At 48.3% G+C, this 24,973-nt stretch overlaps 1 protein-coding gene across 1 annotated transcript in view; it reads left to right on the top strand.

Annotated features, from left to right (window-relative positions):
- The window catches only part of BMERB1 (bMERB domain containing 1), a 105,306-nt gene that overhangs the window by 64,799 nt on the left and 15,534 nt on the right, over nucleotides 1-24,973 (top strand). The window contains exon 2 of the mRNA XM_032836246.1: nucleotides 703-826. Coding sequence (XP_032692137.1) covers nucleotides 703-826 — 124 coding nt within the window. The remainder of the gene's footprint in view (nucleotides 1-702; nucleotides 827-24,973) is intronic.

Below are 24,973 nucleotides of genomic sequence, written 5' to 3'. Positions count from 1 at the left end.
TATGATATATATATAATTTATTTTATTTTTAAAAAGATTTTATTGATATATATGATATATATGATAATTTATTTTATTTTTTTAAAGATTTTATTGATATATATATATGATATATATATATATGGGAAGAATGTACATCAAATAAATATGAGGCAGGAAGAATTTCCATCAACATGTGGATTGTGATTCTCTCTGGGGTTCTCTCAGTGGGGGGTATGGATGACTTTTTCCTTCATTCTGTATGACCTGAATTTTCTACAACAAACTCGTATTCTTCCTATTACTATTCCTTACCTTACTTAGTATTCCTGTAAGATAATAGTATTGCTGTAAAAGAATGATAATAAAATGATTTTCTGCCTGAAGTTGCCCTTGGTCTTGAAGCTGGGACAAAGAGAGGCTCAGGAGCTGGGACCAGGCAGGGACCGTAAAGCCACGTGGATACCCGCGAACTGGTTTGGTGAGCCCGTCTGAGCCTCCTCTTGCCATCCTAACAGGATTCCCATGGAAAAAGCGTGTTTTCTGGTTTCCAAAGGTTTGACTCCTAAATGCACAGGTGCGGCTCAGAAGGCCATCTGGGTGCCCTCGGGGTGCGCCCAGGGAGCTGGGGCAAGGCTGCACCCTGTACCGAGGACAAGGACAGTCCTCAAAAACCGAGTGGCCTTGGGTTCTTGACACCCACGTTTCGTGTCTCCTGCGCAGATCAGCTGGACATCATCTCCATGGCAGAGACAACCATGATGCCCGAGGAGATAGAGCTGGAGATGGCGAAAATTCAGCGCCTCCGGGAAGTCTTGGTCCGCCGGGAGTCTGAGCTCAGGTTTATGTGAGTGCCTCGGGAAGGTGGCCGAGAAAAGGAAGTGGCGGGGAGGGAAGGACACCCAGAGAAGCTACCGGAAACAGGCGCTGGGATAAAGGCTTTATGTATATTTAACTGCCTAAAGGAATGGGTATCAGAGTCTTCCATTTTATGACTGATTGATTGATTGATGATTTACTTGGGGGGGCGGTGAGCACAAGGGGGGAGGGGCAGAGGGAGAAAGAGGGAGAGTCTTAAGCAGTCTTGGTGCTGAACACAAAGCCCAGTGCAGGGCTCCATCTCACAACCCTGAGATCATGACCTGAGCTGAAACCAAGAGTTGGAGGCTCAACCGACCAGACCCACCCAAGTACCCCAAAGAGCCTTCCATTTTAAACAAGACCTTGAAGTTGGGATTGAATTCAAGCCAGTCTGACTCAAAGACTCCAAGAGCCCAAGCTCCTTCTATGTTTTTTTCTGAGAAGAGAAAAGGGAAGAGAGATAGGCAGACACGGGGAGCCAGTGGTGGTACGTGTGTCCGTGTCGTTAAGACACAGCCTCTGGGTTCAGACAGTTAAGAGATCCAAAAAAGTTGGGAGAGTTTGGGGCAGGTTCTCTCTGAGCTTCATTTCCTTGACTTGTGAAACGGGGGAAATGATAATACCTCTCCTGGGGTCACCGGCAACCCCGGAATCGCATGATTTGACCCAGCCTCCACTGGAAAAAGCAGCAACATCATAGCTTCCAGGCGGGCGCTGGAAGGTACACATTCCATTCTTTATTTCACTGATTTCACTGAGGCCCATTATGCAATAAAAATACAAATAAAAAACACCTTCCCTTTGATCTGGGGATAAGCGAAACTAATACATACATGAATGTGGAGAAACAATCCTTTCCTCCTCGTGGGTTTTCTGTTTTTTGGGTTTTGGGGTTTTTTTTTGTTTTCGTTTTTCAAAAGAACTTGAGGAAGGATTGGTTGTGTGGGAGAAGCATTGACTAAGACCAGGTGTTTGACTAAGTCGGGTGATTCCAACCCCCAAGATAGCCAGGACCGGACAGGAATTTCGGGTGCCTGTGGGTCACCCAAGTACAGAGGAGTGGCAGAAAGTTCTGGGTCTTTGCATGGGAGACCACAGAACTAGACACAGATTCTCAGGGACAGCCCCTAGAGAGGCAAGTAATGGGCAGAGTCACCCCATGGAAACGAGTTAGAAACAGCCAGGATCCGCGCATAGGATGGGGCAATGCTGACATCTCCGTGCAGACCCTCCTTCTGGATGGACTCCGGGCAAAGGGTAAACCCAAAAAGTATGGAATGGTTGACAGTTCAGTGGCAGCAAGAGGGTTGGGGATAATCACAGTCTCTAAATAATACAGGTGTGCCTTAGAGGTATTGTGGGTTCCGTTCCGGGTCCCTGCGGTAAAGCAGAACTCGCTATAAAGTGAGTCAGGTGAATTTTTTGGCAGACAATGAAGTTTGCTGCATGGATGGATTCTTCTTTTCATGAACAATTTCTCTGCTGCATGTGATGCTCCTTGACTGCATTTCACCTACAGCAGAACTTCTCCAAACCGGAGTCAGTCCTCCAGATCCCGTCTTTGCTCATCCACGAGAAGCAGCTCCCTATCTGTTGAAAGTTTTATCAAGACATGGTAGCAATTCAGTCCTATCTTACGACTCCAGTTCTCATTCCAGTTTTCTTGCTAGACCCGCCACATCTGCACCGACTTCTTCCGCCGAAGTCCTGAACCTTCCATTTGTAAAAAATGCGTGATCTCGAGGTGTGCCGGTACATGCAAATTAAGTCTTTCTTCCTCCTTTCTACCTTTAATCCCCATTCATAAAAATGACCTATGCTAATAGTAATGGTTTTTATTAATTCTGACGGATAGTTTTATGACTGTTCTTCTATTACTTAATATATAACCTTTAATTGGGGCACCTGGGTGGCCCAGTCGGTTAAGCATCCACCTTTGGGCTCAGGTCATGACCTCAGAGTCCTGGAATTGAGCCCAATATTGGCTGCCCTGCTCAGCGGGGAGTGTGATTCTGCCCCCCCTTCTCTCTCTCTCAAATAAATAAAATCTTTAAAAAAAAAAAAAAAGAAAAAAGATTCTGTCTCTCCCTCTACCAGTTTCCACTCTCAGGTGAGCTCTCTCTCTTAAAAAAAAAAAAAAAATAGAAAGAAAGAAAAGAAAGAAGACGGAGAACCTCTGAGTTCCCTTCAGGCCCCTGGGTGCTCAAGAAGGAGCAAAGGTTGCTTTTGGGACTGTAGGAATAATGGCTGTCACTTTGCATTTACTGACCTTTGCATCGCGTGTGGGTGTGTGCATGCTCATTATCCCCAGCATCTGGCCCAAGCCTGGCACGTTGTGAGCACACAATGACAAGAACGACTAGCGTGTAGGGTCCAGCTCTGGGCCAAGCACGGCCTGACATTCTTGACTCACTGAATTTCCCCATCGTGCCCACCTAGGGATAAATTGAAAGCAGCTAGGCTCACCACTGTACCACCCACGCCTCAGTAGATACTGGAATAAACCAAGTTATTCAAAGGATACAGAAGGATGTCAGTGTAGTCAGGACCTAAGAGGGGGCTCAGTGCCATTCTCCAGGGGAGGGGCCGGCTCCCCGGCCCCCAGAGAATGGGGAGACTTGTTAGGAGCCTGTAGACAATAGTGGGATCTATTGACAGCTCCCCCACCAGGCCCAACCCGGTATAGAACCTTGCCTGGAGGTGTACCCACCTTATCAAACTCCGAGGTGCACGATGGACCCAGGGACCACGGGATGGAGATCACTGCCGACTCAGACCTGAACAGGGCTAGCAGGCCAGGTGGGGGCCATTCTTGAATTCAGTTTCCCATCTCTTTCTCGGAGCCAGGCCCTCACACAGCTATAGGGCTCCCATTCTCCCATCCCTATTAGAAAAGAGAAAATCGGAGGTTAAAAAATTTGCCCACGGTTGCATTAGCTAATCAGAAGCTGAGCTAGGAGGCAGTGATCCCAGAGTATTGATTCAGTGAGTGAATGAGGGAAGGGAGGAAGGAGGGTGGGGAGGAAGGATGGAAATTCTTTACGGAGTATACACCACAAGGGTAGGAATCTTTTCATCTTCCTCACTGTTCTATCTTCCCAGCCTCTTGAATAAGGCTTAGCACTTATTAGGGAAATTAATATTTGCAGAATGTGCACATTCCATCCTTTCCCAATAGCTTCCCTACACACACACACACACACACACACACACACACACACACGAGGGCCCCTGGCACAGTGTAAGAGGGAAAAAGAATTTCAGACCATACTAAGCATTTGCAGGCTCAGGCAGGGAAGCTCTGAGTGACAGGAAGTTGACAGCCATTGACTGAAACTGTCCCAAGCTGTAATAACCAGGATGAGATTGGTTTTGTCACACCTGCTCCAAAGTAATCAAGTTAATACCCATCAGCTCCTATGGAGACTATGTGAGTCAGACCACATTTCACGGTTGCCAGTGTCTTCTCACTTTTACTGTCTCCTGCTGTATTGATTGTTTTAAGAATGGGCCCAATGGCTGCTGCCCCAATACCCCCAATGTTTAACATTTTTCTTTCATGGACTTCCATGTTCTTGTCTTGCTGGTTCAACCTCTCTTCTTGCCAGGATGGTGAGGAAGTAGAAGAGTGAGATTTACCTAATTCCCGGGGAACCAGCATGGATTCAGGAGAAGTAGAGTCAGGGGTTGTCCTGGCTCTCTTGTGTCCTCAGTGGATGACCTTGGGCACATGACAGAGCATAGAAGAACTGCTGTTTACTCTTTATTCCCTCTCTCTTTGCCCAGCACTTCTAGAATGTGAGGACAAACTCCTCGTTGGACATCCACAATCCCACAATTATACAATCCCAGGTTGGGTTTTGTCTTGCTCCGCCATCTTGAATTAAGTGTGGTAGAAATGGAAAGGATTTTACTGAGGGACACTCAGTGAACTGGACTCCATCGGGATTTTTCCAAACTCTTTCTCTGGAGAGAAGCAATTTCTTTGGAACCCAAAATGATGAGCTCTAACTTAGATGGCCAGGTTTGCAAGTTAACCTCCCAGGAATTCTTGGCAGTGCTCTACAAGGTTCTCAGGGGGCACCACAGTCAACATTCAGTGAACCCTTCCTGCAGGCCAGCCCTGAGCCCACGTGATCACGCCATCTATGAAAAGTACCTATTAATGAAAGGACAAATCAGGGCAACCCCCTATTTTTTAAAAAAGATTTTTATTTATTTTTTGACACAGAGAGAGAGAGATCACAAGTAGGCAAAAAGGCAGGCAGAGAGAGAGGGGGAAGCAGGCTCTCTGCTGAGCAGAGAGCCCGATGCAGGGCTCGATCCCAGTACCCTGAGACCATGACCTGAGCGGAAGGCAGAGGCTTAACCCACTGTGCCACCTAGGCTCTCTAGGGCAACCCCCTATTCACCTTGACTAAGAGCCACAAGGTCAGGCTTGGGGAAGGGCTATGAGTTGACCTTGGGGGGCACGGCATTATCTTCTCCACCTTCCTCAGCTTCTCCTCTGGTTTACAGGTTGCTACATGGCAGCTGGAGCTCTCCCACGTGAAGTCTGGTGGTTTTATGAGCTTCATTTGAATGAGTCAGTAAACCCCACCGTATCACAAACACACCCCTGTACTAGGTACCAAATGTCCAGGAGGTAAAGCCTGGAGTCTGCTTTGTTCTCTCCGTGAGCCTCCGTACCACCCACCTCCCGTCCCTCTGCCTCTGCCCTGGGCCCCTGCCACTCCCTCTCGCCTGTCCCACCTGGGCTGTCGCCAAGCTCAGACTCATTTTCTCACCTTTAATTCCAGGCACTGAATCACACCATTAGCTTTTCCTAACTTAGCAGCCCGTGCTCGCCCGCCTGGGCTCTCCTGCCGTCTCAGAACAATACCGGCCCTGCCGTTTCTCTGGGCTTCAGATAATTAAGAATCTTACGCCTCTGAGCAGGGGCAGGGGGTGGTTATCTTCATTTTACACCCGCTTGCCGGATTTTCATAAAAGGGATAGTGGCTTGCCCTGGGCAGTGGCGGGTTTTAATCAGGGAGTGTCAGCCCCACAGTGGGGAGGGGAGGCGGTCTTGTGCCGGATGGATTTCAGGAGCATAGCACTCACTTTCTGCTGTTTCCAGAGCCATGGCCTGAACCCCAGTCACTTGGTTTCATTAAGTAGTACCAGCAAGGTGGAGAGGTCAAGCCCTAGGATCCAGATGTCAGGGAGTCCGGTGGGGAGGGTAGAAGGCACATGGATTGTGAACAGCAGCGTTCCGAGTACTTGCTAGGCTGAGCAGCATTCTAAACATTTCATGTGCGTTGACTCATTTAATCCTCACTACAACTATAGAGGTAGGCAGCAGCCATGTCCCACCCTGCTACTTCTCATCTTATAGAGGAGGTGGAAACTAATGCACAGAGAGGTCGAGTAACTTGCCTGGGGTTCCCCAGCGTCCATTAAGTAGCAGATACTGGTTTCTCCCAAGTATTCTGGGTCCAGTGTCCATCCCAACCACCATGCTATGGGGGTCTCTCAACTGACTTTGAACCCAAGTTTCTTTCTTTTTTTTCCTTTTAAGACTTTATTTATTTATTTGACAAAGAGAGATCACAAGGCAGGGAGGCAGGCAGAGAGAAAGAGGAGGAAGCAGGCTCCCTGCTTAGTAGAGAGCCTGATGTGGGGCTCGATCCCAGGACCCTGGGACCATGACCCCAGCCGAAGGCAGAGGCTTTAACCCACTGAGCCACCCAGGCGCCCCTGAACCCTAGTTTCAACTTGTAACCAACTGTGTGGCCCTGGAGCAGATTTTTAGCTGTGTTTCACCTTCAGTTTCTCCCTCTGTACAGTGGGGCATTGACGCTTTTCTGGCAGCAAGACAGCCGGAGATGAAAAGAGAGGACGCGTCTGAAAGTAGGTGGCTTTTCCTCCTAAGGAAATAAGCAAATCCTCTCTTCACTGTTAAGGGCTGTGCTTTGAAGGAGCACAGGAGATCAGGGTGCTGAGTCATCCCCAGAGAACACCCAGAACACACTCTCCCCGGGAAGCTGGGGAGCGGCTCTCCACCAGTAAGACCAGCTCCACCCTGGGGCCTTGACTTTATTATCACCCGTGTTATTTTTAAAAATGTTTTATACACCTGCATTTTTTTTTTTTTTTTTTTTTTGTCTTCAACGAGCTGGCGATTCTTAAGTCCGTTAGGAAGAGCTTCAAGCCAAGGGCAAAACGAAGCCTGTGCGTTTATGTAACTTGACACATCTTAGCCACGTTCGGGAATTCTGCCTCACACCCGTTGCACACCGGGTTTTAAATAGCATCCTCTAAGAACAGGTCACTGTTGACGGAGCCACTGTAGGTATCAGGTGGAAAGAGATGCTCTCAATGCAGAAGATCTGAAAAGCATTTTTTTTTTTTTTTGGACAAAATGTGCATGGATTTGAGGAGTTCGGGGTAGGGGGAAGGAAAGAGGGAGGGGTAGGGAAATGGAGGGAGAAGGAGAGAGGATGGAGGACATTGCAGGTTGGACCTCTGAGTGGAAAGATCCTCCCGAATTTGTAAACATGCCAGGAGGTAGGGATGGGCGTGGGAAACTGGGCTGATCAAATGGAGAAAGATTATGTCCCCTGCTCGACAAGTTTCTGCTGTTCCAAGTTGCCTTTTGCAGTCAGAACACACTTCAGGAAAGGAAACTCTTCTCTCTGGGAACTCAGACGGCTTACCATCCAGGACTTGGTTCTCTTACCTCCGAGGATCTGAGCGTCCTGTGTGCTGGTGAGCTGGGAGGGAGATCACAACAGTAGGCTCTTGTGATGGTGAAGTTCATGTGTCAGCCTGACTGGGGCTGTGGGGTCGCCAGACATTTGGTTTTACGTTATTCTGGGGAGTCCATGCGGGGGGTTCTGGGTGAGACGAGACATTTGGATCAGTGGACGGAGTAAAGCAGATTGCCTTTCCCGGAGCGGGTGGCCTCGTGCAACCCACTGAAGGCCTGAAAAGAACAAAAAGGCTGAGAAAGCGGGAAATTTGCCTGCTTTCAGCTGCGATATGGATCTTTTCCTCCCTGTGGACTTGAACTGAAAAATCAACTCTTCTCGGGGCTTGAGCCTGCCAGCTTTTGGCCTGGAGGTATACCATCGGCTCTCCTGCTTCTCCACGTGGCTGACGATAGATCTTGGGACTTCTCGGCCTTGATGATCAAGCGAGCCCCTTCCTTATAAAGAAATAATCAATCGCTCAATCAGTCAATCAAATCTCTTATTGCTTCTGTTCCATGGGAGAATCCTGACTACCACAGCCCTGTTTATTCTCAGAAACTTCCATCTGGATGCCTTCTCTGGCTAGCAAAGACCTAGGAAGTTGGAGAAGGCTGATTAAGATAAAGGGATATTGGCTCTAGCACTTTGTAAAACAATCTGGAATTACCTAGTAAAAATGAGCATGTACTTACCTCTACAACCAGTAGTTTCTCCCCTGGGGATACCCTGGAGCGGCTCTGTATGACTGGGTGAGCCCAAGCTCCATGTGGCTGTTTCAATTTAAATTCATGGAAATAAAATGAAAAGTATAGTCCTTCATTAGTGCTACTACATTTCAAGGGCTCGTTCATCGACTAAGCCTAATGGCTGTTCTATTGGAAAGCATCCACACTGTTGTACATGTCCATCAATCTAGCACTGCCCTAAAGAAACTCTCATTCGGACACTCTGTCTCGGTGACCGAGCCACCCGGGCACCCCGACCTGTCCCTTTTTAAAGGAAAAATGCTAAGAAACGGAAGCAAGTTTATGATCTTTGATATCTTTGCATCAATGTCTCAGATACATCGAACCCAGTATGTCCAAGTCCAAGCTCAGGAGCCCCGTGCCATCCCCCAGGCCTGCCCCCACCAAGCACAGCTCTGCAAGCAGCCCGGCACCACCATCTACCACGGAAATGCCAAATGCTGAAGTCAGACATCATTCTTGACTCCTTCCAATTTGCCGCCTTGCGTATTCAATCCATTCCCAAACTGAGTCCATTTTACCCCCTAAAGTAGTTTTAAAAACTGTCCACTTTCCTCCATCGTCATGGCCAACACCCAAGTGCGCATTCCCACCCTGTCCCTGATCTCAAGAACCTCCCAGCCTTCTACCCAGCTGCCCTCCGGGCCAGGATACCACAGCCACAGGGAGCCTTTGGAAATGCAAGTCAGACCACGCTCCCAGTTTTAAACACTTTCCAGAATGTGTTACTGTGATTAAGCCTACCTGATACCGCCAGGTCCATTCCTGTCTCTTCTGCTTTCTGTTCTCCCTTCATCGTTCCTCTGCCCCAGCCCCTACCCCTGATCTGCACCCCACACACACTCCACGCCCTTTCCTGCACACTGAGGCCATTTTCTATGCTGTTCCTTCTGCCTGGACCTCTTCTCCCACCATCCTCTTTGCCTGGTGGACTTTCCCTCTCCCTCTAGAGCTCAGATCCAGGGAAGGGAAGCCTTCCCAGGACTTCCCGGTCTGTGTCCAGTGTTATCCCCCAACCACCGTCCTTTTCTTAGAAGACTTTCCCTCCACTTAGATCTCCATGCATTGACGTGAGTATGTGCTCACTCTCCTTCTCCTCCCAGACACTGGGCTTGCTGAGAACGGAGGCTGATCTGTTTTCACTCCCAGCACATGCCCAAACTCAGAGCAGGTACACAGTGAATACTTAACATCATCGATGAACAAGAGCTCATCTTCCCGCTTCTCCCAGTGCCTGACCCATTGCAAGGGCTCCCCTGGGGCTGGAAAGTCCAGGTAGTGAGAGGGGCCTGGCCCTGTGAGGGTTAGACAGATGGTGGATCCAGTTCACAGCATTCCAGCGGAATGACAGCATGACACACAACTTGCCGTGTAGACACTTTGAGAAGTGTGTTTCCCATGGCTGCTGTAACAAAGTCCCACGGAGCTGGTGTCTTAAAATAAAACATATATGCTCTTATTTACACTTCTGGAGACCAGAGGTCTGAAATTGGCATCACTGGGCTGAAATCAAGTGTCCGAGGGACCACGCTTCTCCTGGAGGCTGCAGGGGAGAATCTTTTTCCTGGTGTTTTCCAGTTTCTAGAACTGCGTTTATCACAGTCCTTGGCTGGTGGGGCCTTCTGCCCCAGTCAAAGCCAGCAGAAGGGAATCTTTAAATCTCTCTCTGCTGACATCATCCCATCTCCTCCCTCTTCTCCACCCAAATCTCACTCTATCTCCCTCTTATGAGGCTGCTTGTGAGTACATTTAAAACCCGCCCGAATAACCCAGAGAAATCTCCCCATCTCAAGATCCTTAATGTAATTCCACCCGCAAAGTCCCCCATATTCCTGGTTTCCAGGGATTAGGCCATGCATATCTCTGAGGGACATTATCCAGCAGGCCACATTAGGAGAGACCGATAGCAAATCGCATTGGGGCTCAGCATCGAGCTGGAGTCTCAGTGTGGCCATGATGGTGACAGATAGGGCCGTGGCTGAGCTGAGCAGAGGGGAAGGCACCCTCTACGTGGAGAATGTACATTGCTTGATCTTATGCTAAATTCTCATTATTTTTTGAAATCTCCCAAAGAAGTGGCATCTTATGAGACAAAGAGGGAGAGGGAGAGGGAGCGCCTTGGTAATGCACACACGGCGGCCTGACAGTTAAGGGTTTTCTCACTCTCCCTGCGTGTTTCTGGAGCAGTGCTGATTTGAATGGCAGCAGAACTTGAGAAGGGCTCGGCGGTATCACTCGATGATCTCAGCGGAAGGTTCAGCTTTTCCTAAGCGCTCGGTGTGGAATCAGATAACACCGGACTGGGCTGGCTTCATTTCCACATTGTCTCTTCCCATGAGAGCCAGCCCTCCCTTGATATTTCCCAGGCAGGATGCTCACAGAGAAAAGGAAGGACGGAAGGTACAAACGGCTTAGAGGGTGTGCCTTGGTGTTTCCTGTCCATGAGCTTTGCTGGTCCCCATCCCCCAGGAAATGTAAATATCCTGATTTACATCTTTCACTTTATTTAATTGGCTGCTATTCGCTGAATGATCAGATACGAGGATTTTTTTTTTCCTTCTGGAATTTTGACCCACTCTGGGTCTTTCTTTCCTCCATCTCCTAAAATCCTCAGGGGTTTTGAATTATATAAAGTCAATGCAAAACACTCCTAGTTGGGGTTCTGCCAGTGGGAAGGAAGCCTGTGTTGTCACTTCTGGGTGTCCTCATCTCGGACAGCATGGCCTTCTGATCAAGAGAGAGACCTATACTTGTTCTAGGTTAGATTATACGTACGTTGGAACTCTAGCTCTGCCATTTCCAGGCTGTGCAGTCTTGGTCAAATATTTAACCTCTCTGAGCCCCAGCTGTCTCACCTGTCAAACGGCGATGGCTCCAACATTGCACAGGGTGGTTATGGGGAGTAAAGGAAGCCATTTATACATGAAGTGCTCAGACCAGTGCCTGCCACAATGTAAGCGCTCAGGAAATGTGACTTTCCTTTGCTTCTAGAAGTAGTCGAGTTTGGAAAAGAACAGACATGTTTGTAAGAGCAGACGTTGGGCCTGCACTCTTGGTGACTAGTCGTACAGTTATGTATCTTGAATAGGGGGCACGGGAGAAGGGAGGGAGATCGGGAGGTAGACTGAAGGTCTCCTCCGTGACAAGGAAGTTCAGATTGGAGAGAAGGCTCTGGGTACTTGAGATGTGTCTCAAGACAACTGAAGGACTGCCTGGTAGAAGAGGGAGACTGTTTCTTCTTTGTGCAACCAGGACCAAACACAGATGCCGCTGGCGAATCGGGTTACCATCTCAGCCTGAGAGAGGGCACCCCAAACACCTGAAGCTATAAAAAGTGGGATACTTGGGAGATCTTGAGTTTCCACACCTGGGGATGTTCAAGTGTTGATTTATTCCTTCCTTCATGCGGCCGGCATCTATGATATTATTACCATGGGTCAGGTCCTGGGAACGTGGGAATGAACAGTGTAGATTAGAGCTCTGTCTTAATGCCATTTGGGGGAGGACATAAAAAAAAATGCATGACTCCTGGGGAGGATACAGAAGCTTCAGATGGGTGATGGGGAGGAGGGACAGTGAGTGCCAGGATACTATGCTCAATTCTTAAGGTCTCTGTCTCTCCTTACACCCCTCTGCAGGCCAGAGCTGACTGGTCCAGACTGACTCGGAGTCTCTCTCCTTGGGATACATACAGGGAGACTGGGCCAGTTCGGTGATGGATTTGCAAACCAAAGTCAGTGGATGAGCACAGAAAGCCTGTCTTTGGGAAGGAAGGAGGATAGCACAGCTGCCTCAGAGTAGCAAACAAGAGACACTGTCGTCTCGGAAAGCAGAGGACGATCTTGGCTATGATGGTCCCATTCCAGTCCCCAAGCAGCTCAGCTGAACTGGGCCTTTCTATAGGATGTTGTATCTTCTTACCCCCTGGGTGTCTGCTGTCCGGACCCTTGAGAAAGGCCTCACACTTGTGTGGCCGCAGCCTGGGGAAACCCCAAATCTTCCGCTGTGCTGTTAGTGAATTTCAGGGTTTCCCTCCTCTGCTTTTCTCTGCCCCCAGGCTTGGTTCCCTGCATCCTGGAACCCCATCCACATGGGTAGGTGACTTGGATGCTTCACCAGTTTCCATAACGACAGAACAGGACAAAGCCCTATGCTACTTCCACAGGTCATCCAAGGAGTTGTCAAGCTAAACATCCAGAAAGGGCTTGCACTGAGCCCTTCACAGCTATTTACTTTTTTTTTCTAACATTTAATTTATTTATTTGACAGACAGAGATCACAAGTAGGCAGAGAAGCAGGCAGAGAGAAAGGAGGAAGCAGGCTCCCTGCTGAGCAGAGAGCCCGATGTGGGGCTCAATCCCAGGACCCGGGGATCATGACCTGAGCTTAAGGCAGAGGCTTTAACCCACTGAGCCACCCAAGCACCCTCCTTTTTTTTTTTTTTTTTTTAAAGATATGTTTCAGGGAGGGACAGAGGGAGAGAGAGAATCTCAGGCTGACTCCATGCTGAGCATGGAGCCCGAGATCAAGGATGTGGGCCAAAACCAAGAGTCAGATGCTCAATTGACTGAGCCACCCAGGTGCACCCACCCTCCCAGTCTCACGCAGAGCAGTTTCACCTGCTTCCAAAAAACCATTGTGCCAAAAGACACCTGGGCTCTCAGACACACTACCCCAGCTGTTTGTCAAGTTAAGATTCTAAGCAAAAACTCTTTCTTCCCCAAGATAAATCTGGGCACCAGCTGTCAAAGTGATAACATTTCTCCCCACTTTTTTGGTTAAACTATCTTTCATCAGATGAGCTTGAGACGATTTCTGTTCCTTCTAGCCCATGCTGGGAGGGTCTGTTGAAACCATAGCTCAGTCAGGAACCCCAGAATCCCATTCCCTGTCTGTTTCCGGGTTAAAGGTGGGAGATCCGAGAGGCAGACAGGAAGTGCAGTGTTGATTCACTGAGGGCTGCCATGTTTGGATGAGGAGGCAATCAGAGAAGACATGGAGGTTCCAGCTCCTCCTGACTTTTGCCAACTTCCCAACCAGCTTGTCATCCCCAGGGCTGGCCCTGCTGACCAACAGCAGTCCTCCATCTCTTAGACCCTTGGAAGCCAAGACAACAGCCTCCCAAAGACCCCTCCACCTGCCTTCCCTCTACAGCCCCACCTTGCTGGCTGTATGTACCTGACTTCTCATATGGCTGGTGACTCCCCTGGTCTTCCATCACCCCTCCCAGACCTGCATGTCCCCAACTCCTCCCACGATGGTGAAAAGTCCAGTTCCTACAGTGTATCCCTTGCCCCATAATTCATGGTGGTTCTGCTTTCCTGAGGGAGCCCTGAGTGACACACATCCAGAGCCTTTCCAGAAGAGACTCATCTTCTTATTTTCTTTTCCTAATTTTTTCTTGATGAGAATTGGCCTCAGTCTGAAAGTGTAAAATCTTCCCAGCATTAGCATGGCTCCTGGAACGGCAATAGGTACCTCTCTTTCCAGTTGCTTCTAACCGTGATCAGAATCAGAATGAAATGTGTTTGTGGTCTCTCGTGGCTCATGAAAATCCCAAAGCCATCTGTTGTCTTCATCCTCGTGTCCGTTATCAAAATACACTGATTAGGCTTTTAATTGAACCTGGTGCCGTATTTATCGAGAAACTCACAACAATTAGCTTTCTAAAAGCTTATCACCGGAACCCGAATATATAATCATTCAGCGACAGTCACTTTCAACTTGCTCCATGGCCTACCTGTGTTTGCCCTCGAAAAACCAACACATAATCTCCTTTTTTTGTTTTCATTTTTTCAAGCAATCAAGTGAGCGAGCTGAAAGTTGGCAGTTAGGGAATTTCTGAGCTTCTTCACCAAACTGCAGAGGGATTTGGGGGATCAGAATAGAATAGGATCAACGTGGATTCTAGAGCCAGATGGTGCAGGGAGTCCCTCCCAGCCTTACCACGGACGGACTGCGGAAACTTTAAGCTTTGAGTCCCTCATCTGTAAAACCGGTACAAATATAATTCACACCCTTCGGAATGAAGAATAAATGAATGAATGTGCAAAAAGAACTAGTATAGAGCCCAGCTCCTGTAAGCACTTCTCACATTGTCATGAGAATGCTTATCTGTGCCTTCTGTGACCCCAGGAGGGAGTCGTGGACCTCGAGTTTGGCCCGAGACAGAAATGGTGCAATTATAAAATGAGATCTGAATTTCACTTTGAAAGCAGCACTTTAGAAAATGCCCGAATAAGCTAACATTTTGGCTTCCCGTGAGGTTTCCCCAGATAGAGCTTGGTGAACTGGACCAGGTTATGAAAAGGGACCTCTGCACCCTCCTTGCCCCAGCAGAGGGTGATTATCCGCTGTCGCTCCTTGTCTCCAGGTGCTGGTGCTGCCTCTTAGACGCACTAGGACTGGCCTTTCGGATTCTGGGGGAAAATTCCACCTACTGCTAGCACAATTTAGAGAGGATGTGTCTCAGGCTGTGATGATCTCGGATTAAATTCAGGGAGACTTGCCCAGGGCATCATTAACTGCCTGGAGGAGTCAGTCCTCCAGCCATCTGTCGTCTGCCATCCCTCTGTCTGGTTTTTCCTTTGGTCACATTGAGCCATCTTGAGAAACTTGGAGAGGTCCTCTCCTCTTGCTGCGTTGGCACGGTGAATGAGAAGCACAGCGTGGTCAGGGGTTCAGCTTTGGGGCTGAACCAGCACCACATTTAGAGATGGTACCTGGGTTGAGATGTTGGCTGTGGGACCAAGTGCTGCTGGGGAAAGTGACGTAGTCAGCAACAGCTAGAGGAAGCCTAATGGAGTGATCAAAGGTCAAGAGCTTTATTTGGGTAAGAGCTGATATCCCAGCGGAGCAAATTGCTTACCTTCTCTGTAACTCTTTGGTTTAGTGTTTGATGTTTTTGAGCAAATACGCATCCTTCTTCCATACCAATTTTCTGATTCTCTGACCCCAACTGAATATCCAACCATTTAATTCAGTTTTGACACCACCTACCTGGAGTTAGGGTCGGATCCCACAAGTTAAAGGGCTCATTCCCTGCCAAGACTGCACTCACTTCAGATGCCTGTCACAACTTCCAGGCATGCCTACACTTCTGTCCAGCCAACTACAATTTTGGGGTTCCCACATCCCTCCCCCTAGATTGGATAATTTGCTAAATTGGCTCAGAAAATTTAGGAAAGCATTTTGCTTGTGTTGACTGGTTTATTTTGAAGGCTACACCTCAGGAACAGCCAAATGGAAGAGAGGCATGGGGCACAAGACAGGGATGGTGGGGTGATGCCGAGCTTCCATACCCTTTCCAGGCACACTAGCCTGCCCAGCCCATGTGTGTCCACCAAGCCAGAAACTCCTTGAATCTCACTGTTCAAGCATTTTTATAACTTAGTCTGCATTCCTTTCCTCTCTCTTCAGAGTCTGGGGAGGGAGGTAGAGACTGAAAGCTCCCACCTTCTAATCACAGGTTTGGTCTTTCTGGTAGACCAGCCCCTCCATGACACTAACGTGTAGTTCCACTCTGATCACCTCAGTGGCAGGAACTCAGGCGTTTGTTCTCAAGGGGATCATTAGGAATGACAAAAGACACTCCTTACCTTCCAGAAATTCCACCCAGGGTTTTAAGAGCTCTGTGCTAGGAGCTAGGGACAAAGACCAAATATATTTTATGATAGTTCCACTGGGATACTTCCCAGACCCACAGGTGGAGGCCTGAAACCACACAGACCACCAAACTCTACATGTATACCATGCTTTTTCTTAAGACATACATACCTATGAGAAAGGTTCATTTATAAATTAGGCACAGTAAGAGATTAACAGTAGCTAACAATAAAATGGAACAATTATAACAATACAGTGTATAAAAGATATGTGAATGTGGCCTCCCCACATCTTGGAGCTAACCCTTGTTGAAAGCATTTGAAGAGACTCCTGATGGCAGGGATGGGACAAAGGACGGGGTCCTGGGGCAGAACGGGACAAGCTGGTGTGTCTGTGGAGCACTACTAGTCAGTGTGTTGTAGTGACAATTGTCAGGGCTCCAGAGTCAGACTGCCTCCTTGCAAATCTTGCCTTCGTCCTTTGTCAGCTGTGTGATATTGGACAATTTATTCAACCTCTCTGAGCCTTCTATAAAGTTAAGAATGATAATACCTGCCCTATAGATTAAATGAAACAGTGCCAGGTCCAGTTCCAGACCGGTCTGTGCTCAGGTGAAGGCTAGATGCTGTTAGTACTAGACCAGCGTGCAAGATGACTGTGGCTGTGGGCAAGGTAGGTTTGGGAGAGGAGCTGGTGCATTGGTGGGAACTCAGCAGATATCGGAGAAAGGACTGCGCAGGAGGGCCCCAGCACCACCCAGAGGGGGGTCAAGAATAGAATATTGATACCCGAATGCAAAGCAGGATATGTAATTGGATTTCTCTGGGGGGTGACTCACCCCCTTTGATAAATGCTGTTGCCCTCCTGAGGTCTCTATCATGCGATTTGGAAAATTTTCCACCTGCACTTGCCGTCTCGAGGTCTCATTTTAATGAAACTCCAGGACTGTGTGTACTCTGTGCCCACCTGCCTGCCTACTTTTCTTGATCACAGGCTGACTGCCACGTGTCAGGCACAGGTGACATTCGAGAAACACGGAGGGAGGAGGCAGGGTGCTTTAAAGGGTGCACATGGGCGATTTAGGGAGAAACACAAGTGCCCAGGTGATTATCGGGGGTGGGGGGAGGGGAAGTGGATGGGCGGTGGTAGGACATGGGGTCTTGGCAATGAGAATGTAAGAGCACCCGACCAAGCCCAGAGGCATTGGCAAGGCCATCTTGGGGGCTGCTTAAAAATTAGTTTGAGGTGAGCATGCTCTGATCCCGGCAAGACTTGAAGGGAGAATGGGCTTGAAGACTGCAGGTCAGGATTCGCACAGACCTGCAGGTGGGCTGCTAGCCCCAAATGGGCTCTCCCTGGCTACAGAGGAGGCCAAAGAGATAAAAGAGATAAAAAGGAGGAGTTTCTGCTGTGGTTACAGTGACCCAAGGCTGGCGGGATTTGGCTCTGCAGAAAGTGGTGTCCTGTGGTAATTTTAAAACGAAAACAAAATGTCTTAAAAAAAAATTTATCTACTTATTTGAGAGAGAGAGAGAGCACAGCAGGAGGGGCAGAGAGAGAAAGAGAGAATCTCAAGCTGACTCCACACTGAGCACGGAGCCCCGTGCAGGGCTCGATCCCACGACCCTGAGATCATGACCTGAGCCAGAATCAAGAGTCGGATGCTTAACCAACTGTGCCACCCTGACCCCGCAAAACACAAAACGCTTTAGAAGTCATCAAGATACCACACCAAGCGTCTTTTCCAACCACAGTGGCTTCAGATAATACACGCGTATGGTGAAAAAAAGAAAACGCAGAGAAGCAAATGAAAGAAATAAAGTTTCCTTCAAAATCATCATCGTAACATTTTGAATGGAGTTTATGCATAGGTACTGTGCAAAATTGGATCCTAACCTTTGTGAACCATTTTTATATGGTTTCTTCTCTGATATCAATCACGTCTTTCCTGAGCGCCATTTTTAATGCCTGTGTTATGAATTCCGAAATGCATACATCCCACATTTAAGTCAGCAGTCTGCTATTATCGGTGGATACTTAGGTTGCTTTTTGTTTTTCGTGATTGCAAATAAGGTTGTCCTGAACATAATCACTGCTAAGTTTTCATGGTACCCTTTAAACGACCTCTTTAGGGGTGCCTGGGTGGCTCAATGGGTTAAGCTTCTGCCTTCGGCTCAGGTCATGATCTCAGGGTCCTGGGATCGAGTCCCACAGGGGGCTCTCTGCTCAGCGGGGAGCCTGCTTCCCCCCCTCTCTCTGCCTGCCTCTCTGCCTACTTGTGATCTCTCTCTCTGTCAAATAAATGAATAAAATCTTAAAAACAAACAAACAAACAAACATCCTCTTTAGGATGAAACCTTAGAAATGGAATCAGTCGGCTCAAGAGCTTAAATGTTTTCAAAGCCCTTAACACAGTTTTCCAATTGTCCCCAACTTTCTCCACCCATTAATCCATGGGCCGTATTTGCTATTTTTTTTAATAATTTTTCATTTTTTAATTAACATATCGTATTTGCTATTTTTGCTTGAGGCTTTTTGTCCCTGTCTTCCCAGGCTCCCACATTGCAAGAAACCTGTCAACAGAGGGCTCTCCAGTGGCCATGGGGAGAGATGAGTCTAGGAGAGGCAACAATTATTCTAACTACTGAGGCCTTCAGGACACTTCCCTCTTCCGTCCCCCGCCCCCCGCCCCCACCCCTGGGCTTGGAAATGAACCTGTTGTTGAAACTCTGGCCTCCCTCTTCTCATAGGATTGCCAGAGAAAACATGGGATTCCATGTTAGATCTGAATTTCAGATAAACCACAGATTCTGTCTTTAGAGCAGGTATGTTCCAAACAAATATTGCCTGGGCTGTTCTTATACTAAAAATTATTCAATACTTATCGGAAAATCCAATATAATTGGGTGCCCTGGTTTTTGTTTTTTGTTTGCTAAATCTGGCAACCCTAACCCCTTGGCATCTTCCCTCATCAATTCTCTGTTGGCTGTATTTTCTCAAGAGGTCCTCTTGAGAAAAGCTTGCAGGTTGGCTGGCCATAACTTTGTAACGGTTGTTGAGTTCTTCCTTGTAGAGGTGGAAAATTATATATGGAACTACGTGCTATTACTGGGCATTTGTAGTGATTCTTTTTCTCTCTTCCCTTCTCTTCTCCTTCCTCTCTCCCTCTCCCTTCTCCTCCTCCTCCTTCTTTTCCCCTCCCATCCTCACTAGTTTGAGCCTTCATCTTTATCCACGTCTTTAATTCTTTTTTTAAAGATTTTATTTATTTGAGAGAGAGAGAGAGAGCACATGAGCGGGAGGGAGAGGCAGAGGGAGAGAGAGAAGCAAACTCCCTGCTGAGCAGGGAGCCCAGCGCGGGGCTCCATCCCAGGACCCCGAGATCATGACCTGAGCTGAAAGCAGATGCTTAACTGACTGAGCCACCCAGGCACCCTATCCACGTCTTTGATTCTTGGTGAACCACTCAGCCAAAGGACTCAGGGCTAGGATTAGAGAAACCCAGGGCCAGAACCCCTCTCCTTTCCTAGTTTGCTGAGCCGTCCAAGGGAGAACATACATCTCAGTCTAGACTCTATCTTGGTAGGAGACTGGGGGACAAACATAGTAAGTAAGGAATGAAATCTCAGAACTTTGTGTCTCCTTTAGAGAGACAGAGGACACACAGAAGGACAAATATGGTTGCAGAAACTGCCAGATCGCAGTAGCTGGTGCCTGCAGGCAATCTGTTGGCAAACCTTCTATGCTTTGGGCACAGCCCTATACCCCGCGGGAGCCTGGAGCAGAGAGCGGGCTGGACCCTTAGTGAAAAGCAGCAGGACCCAGGAGAACCCCACCAGCTTGCTGCATGGCCTTGGTGGCTGGCCTGGGTCCTCAGTGGCTGGTGCAAGTGAAAACTGAGTCAGGAAGCCCGGCACACAGTAGGCTCTTAGTAAGTATTTTCTGGATGACTGACTTATTAGATGAGTCCACAGATCAGTGCATCCAGGATCACTATTCCCCTCTCTGGATTTCTTCATCCATATAAGCTGAGAGCTCTTCCAGGCCCCGCAACTTGATTAGTCTCTGATTAACGCATGGTTCTTTCTGAAGATCAGGACGCAACGAAATGTTTCTACAAAGAACCAGCCAGTAAAAATCTGAGAGTCCAGCAGGCCACAGTACAGTCTCTATTCCGATGACCTCTGCTGTAAAGCGAGAGCAGCCAGTGACAGCACGTGAACAAATGGGCATCGCTGTGTTCCAGTAAAACATTATTTATAGGCACTGAACTTTGAATTTCATGTAATTTTCATGTGTCCAGAAATTTTATTCTTCTTCTGATATTTTGCTATTTAAAAATGTAAAAACCGGGGCGCCTGGGTGGCTCAGTGGGTTAAAGCCTCTGCCTTCGGCTCAGGTCATGGTCCCAGTATTCTGGGATCAAGCCCCACATCGGGCTCTCTGCTTAGCGGGGAACCTACCTCCTCTTCTCTCTCTCTGCCTGCCTCTCTGCCTACTTGTGATCTCTATCTGTCAAATAAATAAAATCTTAAAAAAAATATACAAAAACCATTCTTACGAACGGCCGGCTGGAAGGCTCAGTCACGTAAGTGTCTGACTCTTGGTTTCGGCTCAGGTGGTGATCTCAGGGTCGTGAGATCGAACCCCCTGCTGGCCTCCGCGCCGAGTGTGGAGCCTGCTCGAGAGTCTCCCTCTCCCTCTGCCGCTCCTCCCCCCCCCCCGCATGTGTGCGTGCTCTCTCTCGCAAATAAACAAAACAAAACCCAGAAACAGAACAACAACAACAACAAAAAAAACCCTTCTTACCTCATGCAATGTACCAAAGCAGACGATGGGCTGGGTTTGGGCTGTGGGCCATAGTTTGTCCACACTGCTCAAGATTCATGAACAAACCTGTCCTCTACGAAGTCTCCTGAGCACTTTAAACAGAAAGTTCAGAGTGAGGGTGCTCTTTTTTCTTGGTGTGTACATACAGGTCCCCACATCTGCCAGACTGGCTTGTACAGACCCATTGCCAGGCCATGCTTTCACTCTACAACCTAAGATGACTCCCATGGTCGTCCTTTGTAACCCAGACCCACCAAGATGTCCTGTGCTGGTGGACGCTTCACTGCCGCATCCTCGGGGACACCACCCCTTTCTTGAGTCAGTATTTGAGTGAGATGCCTCCTTTGCCTGAGTGCCTGGCACCCACCCTTCTCCCTGACCATCCAGGCTGTGCTCCTGTACGTGGCCCTCAAGCTGAGAAAACCGCTCCCCTCCAGCTACTCTGGTATCTGTCTTCCCTGAACTCCTCCCACCATATGGCTTGGAACCTGCATATTCCCCACTGGAGAGACCAGACTGCCTAAGTTCGAGTCCCTGTCACCTACTCCGTGACCTTGAACAAGTTCCTGACATCATGGGAGGGGTGATAATAATAGTACCCACCTGGGAGGGTCGTGGTGAGAGTTAATTGAGATGTTTTGTGTAAAATGTTTAGGCCAGGGCACCGGGGTGGCTCAGTTGGGTAAGTGCCGTCAGCTCAGGTCATGATTCCAGAGTGCCAGGATCAAGTCCCTCCTTGGGCTCCCTGCTCAGCAGGGAGCCTGCTTCTCCCTCTCCAGCTCCCCCTGCTTCTGTACTCTCTGTGATAAAATTAAAAAAAAAAAAATTTTTTTAAGGGAGTATTTATACAGTAACAAAAGATCAGAAATACCCTTCCAGGCCTAAAGCAAAATTCACCAATATTGTTGATAATTTTTTCAGGTCAATTGTTAATTGACATGCAACATGCACACAGAAAAGGTTACAGACCCCCACGGTTCAGTGTGATGAGTTTTTTCAGTGCTAGTCATTTCCTTTGACTCAAAAGGGAGCTGGTCTAGAAAAGGGGACAGAAGAGTCATCTGCACTTCAGGGAGGTGACGTGACATTCTTTTGGGAACAGAGGGTGGCATCTAGGAACGAGGATCGGGTTAGGGTTACAACTGAAGGAGAAGCCACTTAACACCCAGACCTTGAACTTGCCTCAGGGAGCAAACAGGCAGCTTACTTCTCAGTCATGCCTCACAAAGACGTCCCTCTCATAGATGTGTCACCTAAGCCCATGGCAGGCACCTGTCTGGGCCCTTGATCTCCGACAGGATGCGGAAACGCAGCTGAGCCCACGGGCTCCCTGGAGATGTCTCAGTGCTTCTTCTCCCTCTGGGGACAGCATCTGAGCTCATTAATCCAAGAACACTAAAAAGATGCCCACATTCATCATCTCCAAGCCATTCGGTTTAAGGAAATGGAAATAGCTCACGAAGGTGAGGCTCTTTCTCTGACGCAGGAATGTTGGCAAAGATTTTTCAGGAGTGTCTGCGAGGCAACAGCCAAGGCTGGAAGGGCCAATGAAAGTGGCCTTCTCCTGTGCACCTACTAGATGTGTGTGAAGCTCAGGGCTGCCTGCTCTAGGCCCTAAGCTTTCTTCACGTTCATGCAACCCCAACACAAGGGTGTTATTCCTTTTCCAAGTGAGGGCAGAGAGCCCCAGAGCAGTGAAGGGACCTGCCCACAGTGTACAGTCATTGAATGGTGGAACTGAGATGTGCATTCAGGTCTGGCTGGCTCTGGGTGCTAGTAGAATATGGCCCCAGGGGTCACCTCATTTTATACATGAGGAAACTGAGCTCCTGGAGGGAGGAATGACCTGCCTGAAGTTATTATGGTATAGTAAGAAGAAAGGGCACGGCAGCCCTGTGCCCCTTCCCCGTACCTTACTCTGTGTTTCCTCCTCCTCAGGCTGTTCACCTGTATCCTTTGTAATATTGTTTATAATAAATCAGCAAATGTAAATAACTGTTTCCTCGAATTTCACGAGCAGTTCTAGCAAAGTACTGAACCTGAGGAGGGGGTCACAGGAACCCCAATTTATGGACAGTTTGTCAGAAGAACAGGTGATTGGGGCTGGCAATCAGTATCTGAAGCAAGGGTAGGCTTATGGGACAGAGCCCTTAGTCTTGGGGTCTTGCTAACCCGAGGCAGCAAGTATCAGAGTTGAGTCAAACTGGAGGACACCTGCCTACAGTTGAACATCCGTCAAGAACTGGAGAGTTGCTTGGTGCGGAAAAATGCACACATTTGATGTCAGATGTGTAGAGTGTATAGAAAAACAGAACTTTCCTTTTGGGAGAGGTTCGTGGTGGGACTTAGGCTGGGGTCCAGGCTCCAAGCGCTAGACTCATCTCTGGATGAGTGTTCCTGCTTTTTACCCATCCCCAGAATGCCAAGCATCCACAATTTATAAAAGAGCCAGATAGGGCGCCCAGGTGGCTCAGTGGGTTGAGGACTGCCTTTGGCTCAGGTCATGATCCCGGACTTCCAGGATGGAGTCCCACATCGGACTCCCAGCTCCTTGGGGAGTCTACTTCTCCCTCTGACCTTCTCCTCTATCATGCTCTCTCTCACTCATTCTCTCTCAAATAAATAAAATCTTTAAAAAATTTTTCTTTAAAAAAAAAAGAAGAAGGAGCCAGATAAATATGATTTTTTAAAAGTTGGGCTTCTCCTCCATCAGTCTATTTTGACCTTCACATGGCAGTCTCTGCTGGATTTCCAATAGGCTCCAGACCATGCTATTTTCAAAGATATTTTGTACAGTAGGTGCGTTATTATTCTGACAGAGCTTGATCGCCTTTCCAGCCCAGAGCTGGTAAAATGACCGATTTCCTCCACCGTCCCAGCATGAAAGGCTGGGATGGAGAATGGCACGAGCTGGCTTCTTTTCCCTGCTGCGTTCATCAGGTTCTTGGAGATGACATCACTCACTCTCTCTCTGTCTCTCTGGAACAAGCTGGCAATAGTAGAGTTTGGTTTCCAGGACTTAGCTCTCTTCCTGCAGAGAACTGGACTAACATGCCTTATTCAAAAGGTCCAGCCAAGCTTCAAAAGTGCTTTGCATGAACTAGTGAAATCCTTTCGTAACAATATAATTTAATAGGACTGAAATTCCGTTCATGCTTTCAATGAGCAGTACATATATTTGTTTTAGTCAAAGCACACATATCCATGCACATGTATCAGTGAAAATGTCTTCGACTCTAAGTAACAGAACATTCCCTTAAGAGTGTCTTAAATCTTAAAGCTCCTGGGTGGCTCAGTCGGTTAAGCTGTGACTCTTAACTTCAGCTCAGGTCATGATCTCAGGGTGGTGAGATCAAGTCCCATGTTGGGCTATGAGCTGGGCATGGAACCTGCTTAAGATTCTCTCTCTGCCCCTCCTCTCCCCACAATTTTTAAAAACCTAATGTCTTAAATCTAGGATGGCCAACTGTCCCTGTTTGCCTGGGACAAAGCAGTTTCCCAGGACATGGGAATTTCAGGGCTGAAGCTGGGACAGTTCCAGGCCAACCAAGACAGCTGGTCAGTCTCCTTAAATCATAAGGACATTTAACATTGCCTTACCAAGAAGTCTGGATGCAGGTGATCTGAGCGTCAGCAAGGTACCTCTTAGCTCCCTTCCCCTTGTCACTCTCGCCACAGTGACTGCAGAAGCGTCAGGACGAGGAGGTGGGTAGCACTCGGGTCTTGGATCATCTTTCCCAGGAGCGCCCCCAAGCAGACTTCCTCTTCCATCTCATTGGCCGGAAGTGGGTCTCATGGCTACCTCTAGCTGCAAGGGAGCCTGGAAAAGTGGATGTCTGGCGAAGGCAGACGGGATTGGCATCACTCTTGCTGCAGACTGAATTTTCCCTCCCAAATTCCTATGGTGAAGCCTTGATTTCCAGTTTGATCGTACTTGGAGGTGAAGCCTATGGGAGGAGCTTAGGTCATGAGAGTGGAAACCCCATGAATGGGATTATGGACCGTAATGACACAAGGGACCCCAGAGAGATGATTTCTTTCTTCACTATGTGAAGATTTAGCAAGAACATGGCCATCTCCAAACCAGGAAGGAGACCCTCACCAGGAGCCAAACTTGGCTGATATCTTGATCTTGGACTGCTTAGCCCTTCAGAACTATGAGAAATTAACGTTCGTGGTTTAAGCCACACAATCTATGGTGTTTTGTTATGGCTTTGG

This window comes from Lontra canadensis, unplaced genomic scaffold (genome assembly GCF_010015895.1).
Source record: "Lontra canadensis isolate GAN:19392208 unplaced genomic scaffold, GSC_riverotter_1.0 scaffold91, whole genome shotgun sequence".
NCBI classification, from domain to species: Eukaryota; Metazoa; Chordata; class Mammalia; order Carnivora; family Mustelidae; genus Lontra; species Lontra canadensis.
This window is presented reverse-complemented; position numbering and strand designations above follow the sequence as displayed.